The sequence below is a fragment of the Phasianus colchicus genome, chromosome Z, assembly GCF_987193195.1.
Source record: "Phasianus colchicus chromosome Z, bPhaCol1.hap1.1, whole genome shotgun sequence".
In the NCBI taxonomy this organism is placed as follows: domain Eukaryota; kingdom Metazoa; phylum Chordata; class Aves; order Galliformes; family Phasianidae; genus Phasianus; species Phasianus colchicus.
The window spans coordinates 90,976,439-90,990,394 of record NC_143476.1 but is presented as its reverse complement, the minus strand read 5'-3'; the positions used below and the strand labels follow the sequence as shown (position 1 = coordinate 90,990,394).

The 13,956-nt window shown below is 39.8% G+C and overlaps 1 protein-coding gene across 10 annotated transcripts in view; it reads left to right on the top strand.

Moving 5' to 3' along the window:
• The window catches only part of DYM (dymeclin), a 152,247-nt gene that overhangs the window by 63,195 nt on the left and 75,096 nt on the right, over nt 1-13,956 (top strand). For all 10 annotated transcript variants that reach the window (XM_031597102.2, XM_031597109.2, XM_090131980.1 and 7 more), the window contains exons 10-12: nt 706-884; nt 6,036-6,161; nt 12,593-12,706. In XM_031597102.2, the coding sequence (XP_031452962.1) occupies nt 706-884; nt 6,036-6,161; nt 12,593-12,706 (419 nt within the window). The remainder of the gene's footprint in view (nt 1-705; nt 885-6,035; nt 6,162-12,592; nt 12,707-13,956) is intronic.

Below are 13,956 nucleotides of genomic sequence, written 5' to 3'. Positions count from 1 at the left end.
TCAGTAAGGATAGTCCTTGCATCCAGTTGCCAAGACACTGAAATAAGTAATTCAATTCCCGAAGGCAGTCTCATCCCCTTCATGTGTCTGCCATGGATGCTTGTTTGGAATAGTTCTTTGTGCAGAGCTGGGCAGGAAGTTACTATACAAATTTCTGGAGAGGTTTTTGAGAGTTGAGAAACGTACCTCTGCTGCAGTGGAACAAACTTTGCACTCTCAGAGGTGTTTTGTGAAAAAAACAAGGGCATTATCTGACATGGGAAGATAGGGAGGCTGAGCAAGGATGAGAACCTGGCTCTTTGCATGCTGAGCACTGACTGTAGTGCTTGCTTCTTCCATTTCCTCTGGAAATTCCTAGAAGTTAGAGGTGTGTGTTGAAAGTTTTTGTTGAAGTTGGTGGAGCTTCTGGAGAGAAAAAGTTCTCTGAGCAGAATGCTGTTCTGATCTCACTTTCAGCTCTGCCATAAATCATACAGTGAGCATGCATAAGGCACTGCTAGTCTGGTTTGTTAGACTGTATGGAAGGAGGCTTCATCAGCACTCTGTAAGGCTTATGCTCATCTATTGTAAGACTCATGGATGCCTTGGGTTACCTCTGTATTATGGTGCCTGTATGAAATATTTCATCCAGAGGTTTAAAAAATTGAAAGCTATCGGGATGGCAAATATATTTGCTAATGATTATTTTGTATTTTTCTATTTCAGACAGCAGCGCTTTCTCATCATCACATCCCCACGTTTTCCAGATTAATTTTAACAGCTTGTACACGGCTTTGTGTGAGCAACAGAAGTCTGATCAGGCAACCCTTCTGCTGTACATGCTTCTGCACCAGAATGGCAATGTACGGACATACGTGTTGGCACGGACAGACATAGAGAACCTTGTGAGTATTGTTCCATTCGCCCTGAGGTCCCATCACTAACCCTTTGTGCCAGATCCACACCACATTTAAGTACCTGTCAGGGTGGGGACTGCACTCGTCTCTGAGCAGCCTGCTCACATTGGCAGATCATGTTGTGTTAACTTATTTTTTAGATATTCAGGCCAAAAATTGAACAGGTTTATCTTGTGTGTATGTGTATAATAGTTCGCAGAATGAACTGTGACGTGTTTGATGTGCCAGGTATCTCACACAATTGATATGAAGCTGAAACTCCTCAGTGAATACCTTGTAGACTCTGTAGAAGTGCAACTTCAGTGACTCCTTAGCTGCTTCAATAGGATTGTGGTTCACAGCTGATGTAACAGACACCTGGTGCAGTTCTTGTAGGTTATAAATTAGTTGATGCTCCCTGGTGCACTTAGTAATGTCACAAACCACTTCAGCAAATCTTACTTATTAAAAAGCATTCCTCTAATAAGATAATGGCTGTCTGGGGGAATAGGTAACAGAATAGAGAACCTTTTCCATTACGGTATTTGAAGTCCTGCCAGATAATTGGATCCTGTGCCTGTTTGATGGCAGATATGGAATGGGTTTGGGCTCCGTCCAAGCTCTGCCACTAAAATCAGAGTTGTTAGAGACTGCTGTTGGTAGACTCAGGCAGGATGGTTGATACTGAATTGATGATTTGAAACTGAGCTCCTGTGTAGTCTACTGCACATTATCTAGGTGTGACCTCAGTCACTTTGTATAAATCCTGTGAACAAGGCATTATATTTGGTGTCCTGTGCTATTGGTTTGTGGAATGATGGGTTTCACAGTAGCTAAGCTTATCAATCTATTGTTACAGAAACAAAGTTTAGGTGTAAGCACTGTTTTGAAATGGATTGCTCTGTCTCAAGCTATCCTGTCCATTTATTTTACCCTTCATGCATCCTGGTGCTTTTAATGGTCATTGCTGATACACTGCTGACATCTTTTAGCAATCTGCTTGTTTTCAGTGGGCTTGTAGGTAGGGACGAGCTGCAGCAGGCAGCTAAGAAGAGCAGTCTCAGCTGCTTTATAGCATGTGCTGAGCCAGGCACAAAGAGGATTGGGAGCGAGGAGTTAATGGACGACAAAACTATGGTCTCCCAGTTACAACCCTGTGGTTAAAAATTTAAATTTGTAAATGAGAGGAAGAGGGGCAGGAGTGTGGGGCTGCTTCCGTATATGGCTACAGTAAGGCTCTGTGCTATTCTAGTGCCGTGCTACCACACTCCATGAAATAATCACAGGCTATTGGAAGATGGAGAGAGTGCACAGAAACAGTTTTTTGCTTAAAAAAAAAAAAAACAAACACCCACACACAAACTAGCAGAACTGTGAGAGCTTGTTGTGGGAAACTCAGAAAGTGAACTGTGCTGAGTTAGTGAGAAAGCTGTCTGAGCAGTGTGTGGATGTGTCAGTGTCTTTGCAGGGAAAACATTGTCCAGGAAGGACTCAGCCTGCTGGGAGGCACGGTAAGGATGAAGCCTGAAAGATGAATCCCACGGCTTAGAAAGATGGGAGGAAAACAAAGTAATTCCTTGAGCCAAGGGTGGATAGCTTCTTGGAGGACCGTGGTGTTATCAGCCTTAAACCAGTGGGCTAGCTGGGTGAAGCACAAGGGCTGTGATATGAGAGATCCAGTCAGCGTTCAGCTGAACTCTCATCTAAATTTGAGGGGTTTTGGGTTTTGGGGGTTGTTCTCTTGCACTTCATTCGATGCATCACAGCATTTGTTGTCTTTTTTCTCTTCTTTAACAATTCTTTCTGGATTAGGCACCCAAGAAGCATCGCTAACAGATGTTCTCTGGCATTTCCAAGGATTTTTCAGTTGTCTTTGCACTTCTATAACATCTGTTTAATTTGTAAATTGAGTCAACTGTTTCTAACTGCTATAGTAGATTGTTTCAGCTTGTTTCCTGACTGGTATATGAATCTACCTCTGTGATTTACATGGAAATACCTTTGTTTTCTTGCTTTATTGTACATAGCGCAATGTATCTTTTTTCTTCTTGTAATCTGTTTGGTAGAATGTAATAGAGCATTTGTATGTCTTCCATAACTTACACCATCTCATGTAATCTCATGCATGTAATTCCATAAAATACGTGCTGTCTGGAAATGCACCCGCATTGTTAAATTGTATGTGCAAAGATTCTCCAGGAAATGGTGACACGGATGAAACAGGGGGCAATTAGTTCATTTCTTCATAAGCAGAGTAGCATGGTTTGTGGATGGGAGAACATTGAGCCTTTTCTTGTTGGTGGGAGTATGTACAGCTTCTAGTGTCTGCTTTAACTGGCCTTTGCTTGGGGGGTTAAACAGAGAACTTTGTAATGGCAGCTGTATGCTACTGGTTAAAAGCTGCTCCTCATAGAAGAGTGTTAGTAGTAATCCAGTAGCGACACTTAAATGATTCTAAATTAAAGGGTCTGCAGAACAAGAAGTGGTTATGGTATGTTTTTTTGCAGTTTCATTCAGAAATCATTCATTGGAGGGTATGACTGCATATTCAAAAGCTTTGGAATAAGGAGTTGCACCATTGTATTTTTTTGCTAGAAAAATCAACCAAACAAATAAGAAGCAAGACACTTATTTGTATGGATATTCCTGGATGTAGCCCTCTTCTATTTGGAAGAATGGGTTGTGGAAGCTTTCTGTTAACCATAAGTGCTAGTGTGTATTGCACCAAGCATGTCTAAACAGGATCTGCACAACGCTTGGCTACACCACGCCCGTGCATAAGTTTAATTAAGTCACACACATGCATTAAGTGTTAATGCACGTGTGTGACATAAACTTTGTGATTTAATGTATGTCTATACCATAAAAGTGTAGAAGTGTATTTTGGTTACGAATCTAGAAAAATTCTAATGAAACTAAAATTTTAGTTTTGTCTTGCATATTAACTTTCTTAAATCTTTTCTACTTAAATGGTGGTTTATAAAATCATAGAGTATCCTGAGCTGGAAGATGATCCATAAGGATCATTGAGTCCAACTCTTGGCTCTACACAAAGACCAGACCACGCGGCTTAGAGCTTGTTGAATATTTCTTGTTTTCAGAACAGTAGCACTTGTCCTAAAGGAATGCACATCTCAGCATATCAGTGTACAAAGGAAAAAGTGCCAGTGGAATTTATGAACTGGATGCATTTATTTGGTGTTCACCTGAAAATGGAAGGTAGTTGGCCATTTGATTCTATGATTTGCCTCTTTCAGTTTGGTCCAGTAATAAGAACATGAGAAGTCGTCTCACTGGTTACTTTTGTGTATTGTTTTGTCCTATATGCAAACTTATCATAACTCTTAGGCTTGGAAAGGGTGTTGAGCTTATGCAATTCAAAGCTCCATAAAATTAAAACATTTCATTTGGGAATAGCTTGAGCAATGGTCTGATGGAGCGACATTTGTATCCCTTCTCAACACAGCTCTGAAGGGTCTGGAATACAGTTCTGTGGGGAGTGCTTAGGGGAGTGGGATTGTTCAGTCTGGAGAAGAGGAGAGTCCCTACAACTCCCTGAAAGGAGGTTGTGGAGAGATGGGCATCGGCCTCTTCTCCTGGGTAATGACAATGGGAATAGAGTTAATGGCCTCAAGTTGCGCGAGGGAAGTGTTCTGGTTGGATATTAGGAACAATTTCTTCTCCCAAGAGTGGTGATGCAGTGGTACAGGCTGTGCAGAGAGGTGGTGGAGCCCCTGTCCCTGGAGGTGTTCCAAAACCATGGAGATGTGGCACAACGGGGACATGATCAGCGGGCATGATGGGGTGGGTTGGGATTGGGCTTGGGGATTCTATGATGCTCTTTCATCCAGAGAAAAATGGTTTTGCAACACACCAAACACATATTCTAGGAAAACACAGTCTTTACTCTCAAGACTGATACTCATAAAACACAGAAAGATTGCCTCCAGTTTTAAGTGGAGAAGAGGAATCCTTGAATATGTAAAAGACGGAAGTTTGCGATGCGTAAATATTTTTTCTCTACTTTTGCATCTGTATTGCCTTGCCCCTGGCTAAAGCATCTGTCAGAAGTTTTTGTGGCCTGCAGTACTTAGCTAAACCTCATAGGTTTTGATAGAAACTGTGTTGTGTGTTTAATACGTTCCAACTGTTTTGGGACTTGTTGACTGAACAGAACATTCTGGTAACTTCAGAGGCTTATGCAGTGCTCAGCACTCTGGCCTCGCACCAAAATAGGTTTCACATGATTTATCCTGCTTCACTGGACTTGTTTTGAAGAACAGAAGTCTGTAGGTGTCTAGAATCTTCTTGGACACCATTCTGCATCTCATTCACTATCCTGGAATTGGGAGTTGTCTCCAGTTCCTTTTTCCAGGGTATTTTTGCAGTGTGGGGAAGCCACATACTGAGCTAGTGGAACGCTAATTTCCAATTGGTAAGACGACAGTGTTTGCATCTGGATTAGCTTTAGCCTAGCATTCAGGTATGCTTGCAGTTGCAATTCATTTTCATTATTACTGCAAGACTTTGGCTGAAGCCGTTCATCCTGGTGGAAATGTTGCAAGACCTTGGGCTGAACTCTCAGCAGAACGTCAGTTCTCGTTGGCTGCACGCTGTCTAAAATGGGAAAAACAGGCCTTTGCTAGTTGTAACCCAACCCAAACTGGTTCTTGTCTGGATTATCTCCACACACCAAAATGGGATCTGAATTTCAGGTCACCTCAGCTCCAATATGCCTGGCTGTGTTTGATGAGGAAAGTTATTTCAGACCAGGCTATGCTAGCAGGAATGGTTAGAAACAACTGTTTTCCTGTTTGCACTGCTGAAAATCTTGCTTATTTTCCCATAGTCTAGAGGGGAACTCAAGCTTTCAGAGCCTACGATAACTACTATGGCTGGAAAAGTAATTTATTAGGAATTGGAATGCCATGTCTCACCACAAGAAAATTTTTGTATGGACTTTCTTGTGGAGACAGTGTAAGACAGACAGAAGGTGTTTGAATGCTGTACGTCACTGCTTAGGAGTGGTTCTTTGGAGAGGGAGAAATCACTGTGGTATTGTTCGGGACGGGCTGATAGTTGGGAGATCTGGAGTCTCCTCGTTTTACTGTCAGCTGTTTGAAAGACTCATCTAACGTGCACATGCCTCCTTCCCTAAAGGTTCTGCCAATTCTCGAAATTCTGTATCACGTTGAAGAAAGGAATTCACACCATGTCTACATGGCTCTCATCATTTTGTTGATCCTCACAGAGGATGATGGCTTCAACCGATCCATTCATGAAGTGGTGAGTTGCTGCTTTGGTAAATAACTCCTGAGACCTAAAAATCACTCCAATCTTTATTTATAATTTTAAGCGTGCAGTGACTGCGGATTGAGGGACTAGAGGGGCTATAAAAGGGAGACAGAAACAGAAAAGCCTTTTTATTTCTTTTCAACATCTTTGCATAACCAGTTTGATGCAGCTGAGGGAGGGTCTTAGTTGGAGTTTTATTTTCCAAACTGTTGCTTCCTTACTTGGCATTTCTTTTCTGTCTTCCTGCTAGATTAATATCTATTCTACACTGTCCATATAATATCATCCAAATGTTGACTCTCTGTGATGGGCCTTGACCATCTGTGCTGGAGAAGACCTTGGATAATAATATTCTGGTTCCCAGCTTTTAACACTGTGATAATACAGATGTCTGCACTGATTATATTTTATTTTTTGACTGGGACATAGAAACTCTCTTTTGGGGTTATGTAAAATCAATGAAATGCAAAAAGCTAGAAGCAACTGCTCTCAAGTAAATTTCCAGCCTGACTGGGAAGTAATTGGTGTTTCGTCTTAGTGCCAATGATCAGACCTTAATAATACGTATGTTCTGAAATGTCAGAGTTTTATATAGCTCTGTATGTCATAAATGGAGCTTGGTGAGGGTTTAGGGTACAGTAGACGATTCCAGCCCTGCCTCAGTCTGTTTCCTCATTGTCCTTCATTTGTTTCAATTGGTTGACATGCAGTCTGTCAAAAATTCCTTGCTGGATAAATAAAGTGGAAGATTTCCCTAATGCTGTTAATGAGGATCCAGCTGTGGAATGAGAGCTTAAATCAAGTGTCCTCGTCCAGTTTATGCTTGCCATCATCACTAACCCTGCCAATGTATTTGTAGCGTAATGTGGATGTTATTTTACTACTTCCGTTTCAATTACAAAAATATCTGGTTCCTTTCACCCTGAACTGATTTGCTCAGCCTTTGCCTTTTTCTATTTTCTTGTCCGTTTAATCTGTTTTACTTCAGCATCTGACTGCTTCTTTCTTATTCCGTGGCTTTTTCTCTCTACAATTCCCTCCATATGCCTGCTCAGTGGCATACTTTCAGCAGTAATGCCAAGGAGTTTGCTCCTTCTGCAGATTGGTGAGGGTGGCTGCGGGCTGCATTTGTGTCTCTGTGAGCTTCTTTGTCACCCTACTTCAGAATAAGGTGTGAAACTTTGGACATAAAAAGCCAGTGGAGCGCTATGACACAGCTGAGGTCAGGTGGAATAATCTTAATTCTTCCACTGGTTCTCCTCTATTTCTTAATACTGATTTTCTCACCTTTTATCACTTTTCTGTGATGTGTTTCACATCAAAGCAGAGAGCAGACTTTATAGAATCATGGGATGAATGATAAAATGGCTTAGATTGAAAAAGCCCTAAAGATCACTTCAAGGCAAATCAGAATGCTGTTCCACCACTGCAGTGCTTGCCTTAGTGATTTTGAAGGCTTTTTCCTTGCCCCATGCTTAGGAGAAAGAGCTTTCCCATCCTTTGAAATGGTTTAAATCCTCGTTTCCAGGTGTTGGTGACTGAACTACTATTCTAAAAGTACAGTGTAACAGAAGTATTTAGTCTCCTGCTTTCCTAAAAATTAAGTCCACGTCTCCTAAAGTCTAAGGGGGGTATTATAAGGGAGAAAATATTATGAATGGAACTGGGAAATTGCATGTACAGTTGACAAATGTGAACATCAGTTACACAAGTGGAATGAAATCTTATTCACTGCAAAGATTGCTCAAATTTAACAACTAGAGCTGTATTTTTTTTTAATCGCTTGGCTGAAGAATGAAGAGAGAAGAAATTGATGTATTTTAGGTCAACCTGGTTTTCTCACTGCTGCTATGTATCCTATGTAATGTTCTTATAAAAACCTTTATACGCTATTTTCCTTTCACCCACATTTATTCATTGATTTCTAAGATTAATTTCAGTAAGCCCGATTTTATAAATCTTGTGATTATACAAACTAGTAAAGAGCTTAGGAAACCACAGAAATTCTTTTTGACCATTGAAGCATTTCTCTTTAAATTGATTGTGGTCTTAACTGCTGGAAACCATGATCCAAACCATTAGTCCCAGTGTGACTTCTTGAATTTGGGGCCCTGGAACCACGGAGAGCTCCATTTTTTTCATTAATAACAACTGAGTAAATGGGTAAATGCAAGAATTCCCAGAACGGATGTGTATCGGTGATTTTTCTTTCCTGATTTATGCAGTTGTAGAGAAAAAAAAGATCAAATGTCACAATAACTTTGTGTAATTGACAGCAACCTGTAGCACTACCACATTACTTTGTTCTGTAGCAGTTAGCGACAGACTGTAAAGCACAACTTAACTGTGTTTATCTTTATTCTGGTAAAGAACATTTCTCAAGCCAGTCAATGAGCAAACAAGAATCTCAGAATGAGAAAACAAGAATCTCAGTGCTCAGGATACAGAGGACTGAGTTCCTGTTCTTTTAGTCTGTGTCTTCAGTGCAGTGCTCAAAAGAGCATTTAATCAGAACCTCTGTTTTTTATCTTGCAAACCAAAGAGTTTGTTTCAAGTGTGGCATTGTTTTCATGTGGATGATATTGAAATTTGAAATACTTTTCACATTTCATGCTTCTGGAACCAGTTGCTTTTGTTTTATGAAATTACTATCCATGTCTAGAATAAGGCCTATAGGATTCTTTTTCCTTTCTTTTTTTCAGGTTTTGTTTTCAAACCTACTGACTAAGGGTTTTGGTAAAGCATGCATGTAATTATGTCTTGAATATTTAGTACTACTGTCAGTGGGATCCAACCTATAATGAAAGATGTCCCTTGGAGCAAAGAAAACCTATGACATACTTGTTTGTGATCCAAGGGCAGAAGGTAGTGTATAAAAAGTAGAATAATACACAGAGTGTGTGGTTTTGAGTTTGTATTTCAGAAAGTGTGACACAGAACAATTGTACTTTAAACTTTCAGTTCTCAATACCGAGAATTTTTATTCCTATGGTGTTTGAGTGCCTTTTGGATCCTCAATAAAAGCATAGCACTGATGATCTATCAACGTCACAGACTGCAGTATAAATCACTTTTCAGTTTATGGGGCTTGATGGAAGGCATGAGCTCGTTTATGTGTTAAACTTACTGCAAGAATTAAGGCTGCTGACTAGAAAATAAATTGTGCAAGATGCATGCTGTCATATACATCCTGCTTGAAATATGAAACGTCTTTGCTGCAACTCAGCATTGCATTCTGCTGGCTGATTGTGTTAGAGGGATCCTAGTCTTGTCATACGAAAGCCTGGTGAGAATTCATAGAATCATGAAATCATTAAGATTGGAAAAGATCTCCAGGATCACAAGTCCAACCCCAAGTCATGCCCACCACGCGCACTGAACCACTCAGAACCAAGGCACGTTGGTGGAAAAGGAATCAAGATCAACAAGTTATTGGTTAGGGAGGGAGAACAAGACCTTCCTTGCTTAAGTGTTCATTTTTAAATTCAACCTTTAATTTTCTCTTTAAAGAAATACCTCTTACTCGATGTGCAATGAAAAATGTGATGTTAATATTAGCAAGACTCCCACTGATGTCCCTCTGTACAAAATCAATATCTAAAAAATAATAATTGCATTATGTAAATCTCAGCTGTGCACACTGAGCTTGTTTTTCTGTAGCAGAAGATGATTAGTAACCATGTACATAAAAATGAGGATTTGCTGGTTTTATTTTTAATGCAGCAAGTCAGTATAACTATAAGGTTAGGCACTGGATTTTTACCTGTCTGTTTGGACACAGATGCATTAACTGAAATATTTTGATGTGCTACATCCGTTAGTCCCTTAGCTGCTCATAAGAAAGTGGGTTATGATTCTCATGTTGTTTTAGAATAATGTTTTAATGTAGGGAGAATCCCTGTGCAATGTTGGTTACCAGGGGATTAAGTAAATGAAGAATAAAGTATCCTTAAAGGTTGTTAAGTGCTCTGCATTAAGCTTCAGTTCTGCTTTTGTTGCTTATTAAAGGGCTTGTTTGTTAGTGTACAGGGAGATGCTTGTAGATTGCAAACCTGTCCAGAATGTTGGTGGTTGTTCAGAAGTTGCTATAATTTGGATCTCTATAGATAGAGACATTGGGATAGTCATGGCAGGTCATACTGTGTCTACAGATAAAGTACATGCTTTTATAAAAGCATCTGCAAAATTTAAAAGAAATGAAAATGCAAAGTTTTGTTGCATGTTGACCCAAAATGAGAATAAATGGAAGAGTGTGTTGCAACTTGCAAATGTAACTCTTCTGTTGGTTGAGTATCAGAAAATGGTGGTGGGATGCAACTGGTAGGGAAGGTGAACTGAAAACCAGGACAAATAACTTCAAGTACTGAGAGATACCAGCTCTGGAACAGCTTGCCTGCTGGAAGGTGGGCTGCTCAACTCATTTATAACAGGAGTAAACAAAGATTTTCACTACAGGCTGTGAAGACCAATCTTGTTTTGTCAGTAATACGGAATATGGGATCCAGTATATTCTTTCCAGTTCTGATGCAGTTCTATGAGTCATAACTTTCATAATAGTTTTAAAACAAACCAAATCAGTATTTAAATGTGTTCAGTATGTGTAATACTGCAGGGAAACAACAGCCAGTGTTAATAACTGATGATTTGGGTTTCACACATAAGGATATTTTCTGTTTGTAGGCTCCAGCATGCCCTCTCTTTGAATCCTCTTTAAAACACCTTTGCACTGGTTTGTTCCTTGCTGAAATACATCCCTTTGCAAATACACCAGCTGAATATAAAAGTAATGCAGTATTGTTTGAGCAGATCCAGAATTGGAGAAGCTGGGTTAATGTAGCAGCTCTGAGTCTCCTGTTTTGTTCTCAAAGGTAGGGGAAGGAAAGAAGATTTATATGCTTCACATACTGCTGTTGATACAAGTTTTTTGGTGCACTGGCTGTTAATAGGAAAAATAGTCACAGGAACAGGGACAAACTCTGTCAGTAGCAACGAGGACACATTGCCCTCTCTGCATTTGTGTCATGTCTGTCGTCAGTGGGGGCAGACACAAAATGAGCAGGATGAGAGGCGAACTGAATAGTGCACAATGAGTAATTCCACGCTCAGCTTTTGCAGGGCGTGGGTTGGTAATGTACTCTGAATTATGGAGCTCTCCATCAGGTACCTCATGTGGCCTCATGATTTCCTTCTAAACCACATGTCTTTAGCAAATACTGCTTGACATTGAAATTCTTGTAGCGGAGTGTCTTCAAGACCTTAAGAAGCAGCAGGAGGGAATAACCACGTGGAGGGCCATGATCTGCAAAGGCACTGAGCAGTGTATGTTCTCCTTAAATATATGTTACATAGAGAATTTCAGATGACAATTATGCTACCATGGAAATGAGCAATTTGGAGTGACCTTTTTGGAAGTCAGTTCTGTGCTTTTTCAATGATTTGCAGCCAAATGATTGCATCAAGCCTGACATACAATTAATGTTTATAACATATTTCTCTTGATTATTTCTCTGGCAGTGTTCAGTTATAGCGGAAGAATTGTGCATCACCCAACCAAGGGCTGATACAATGGCAGATGCCCAGATTTGGCCACGGATATTCTGCTGCAGACTTTGCAGAATTTGGTATTGTGAATTTCTTCAGGATCCCATGAAGATTAACTTACTGAGATTTTTTTTAGGTAGCTGGAGGAGACTTTGGATTCTGAAAGTATTTCCAAATGCTTGTTTAGTTTGTTGCTATGTCTCCATTCTCTCTATACAAAATGGAAGCCTTTCTGAGCTTATTGATCAGTGAGGGAATTTTACAAGCCAGTTGATGCAGGGTGAAGGTCAGCCATTCTTTCCAATCATCCAAACAAGAGATGGGAGGAAGGGATACAATCAGAAATGTTTTTGTGTAACATTTTGACAGCAGTAGTTACTGAAATTGAACAGCGAAGTTTAGATTTTTAAGGTGGTTTTTTTTTTTTTTTTTCTGTTAAACATGAAGTTTCAACAAAACATACTAAAAATATCAAAGATAAAAGCTTTACAGAATGGCAGCTCTTTGTGAAATAGTCCTTGCTGAGTAAATCTTTGGTTTGACACAGAATAACCCTACGTTTATTGGGGAACTTCTCTGTGCTTTTAGGGTATTTGCCATTTATTATTTTTTATCATTTCTTGCAGGCAGGATTTTTTGATATGTGCTTACAGTACTCCAAATTGGTTGCTTATAATTCTGGGAAGAATGACTGTGTTAATTCTCCTCTTGCAATAAGCTCTCAAATAGTGGTAAACCTCGACAGTGAAAAGCACAGAAAGGTGTGAAGCTCTGGCCAGATTTACAAGGCCATCAGCTAGGTTAAGGGAAAAGAGAGTTCGGAGACCTTCCTGTGTTCTTATTCAGACCTAGATGCTGAACAGCTCTTTTCTTCTTTCCAGATATTGAAAAATATCACTTGGTACGCCGAGCGTGTCCTAACAGAGATCTCACTTGGGAGTCTCTTGATACTCGTTGTGATAAGAACCATCCAGTACAACATGACACGGACACGGGTAAGAGTTACACTGAGTGCTTGTGTATACAGTGAGGGCTTCTAAGTTCAGCAGCAGGATTTCAGTCTCAAACAGAGTGTGGGATTTCTTTCTGTTGCAGTGAGTTGGCACTGGAAGTTGAAGGATGGAAGGAAATGGGAAGAAGAGCCATATTAGCTAAGCACAGTGTTAGATGGCTCTGAACTTGTAGGACATTTTCTGTATTATCATTCAATTCATTGAGTAGGACGCTCTAAATTCCATAATTTAGGTACAGAACCGTTTATCAGATGAGAAGAAAAAATTCCATTGTCTAATGGGGAGATTGCTTACAGTTTCCTTGCTTCTACTCTATTATTACTCAGAAGTGGGCAATTCAGTTCTCTGTGTAGTCAGTGTTCTTACGATGCAGAACAGCCACTGGGCCAGTAGGGTATTTTGATTGTAGTACCTGGAGCCTGTTGCTCTCAAATGTAAACGTATATTTTAGATCAGGGTAGGGAAAATAAATCCCTTGTAGGTGTAATTAAACACTGATGTGTAGGGGCTGGTCATGCTGGTGGCTCAAAACAATGTATGAATGCTTGCCAAATTTGAATATACTGAATAATATTATGTTATTAATAGTACCACAGCAAGTCATATATGGATTCAAGATTTTTTTTTTTTTCTCTTTTGAGCAATGGCCCAGTCTGCGTTTACTTGCCTGCAGCCAAACTCCATCAGTAATGATGGTTCCCATCTTACTGAGGGCTCTGATGTTGGGTTTTGTGAAAACCCTTGGCTTTGATAGGGCCATCACTTAAGTGCTCCTCTGGACAAATGACTTCTGGGATTCTAAAGGGGAGCAGAAATGTTAAGTATCATGGAGTAATAGTTGTAGTAGTAATATGATATAGTAATAGTATCACATATTAATATTTAGTAATAGTAGTCATATGGTAGGATATATGGAATGTTTTGAGAGAGTTAGTAGAGAAATACAAAGCAGGAAATGTTAAGATAAGACTACAAAATGGAGAGAGATAAAGGGAGAGAAGAATTTATTTCTGTATTTATTACCACTGTGATGTTTTGTAAAATAATTTGCTAAGGATATGAAGGTATACATGAAAGATATGTAAGTACACTCTGAAATCTTTGTCAAGTCACTCTTATAAGCCTTTTATCAAAAGAGAAATATTTAAAACATCACTGCATGTATGAACTTTGTCATTCTCCTGTGAGCTGTTGACCGTGGCCTTTGAAACAATGGATATCAGCCCTGTGAG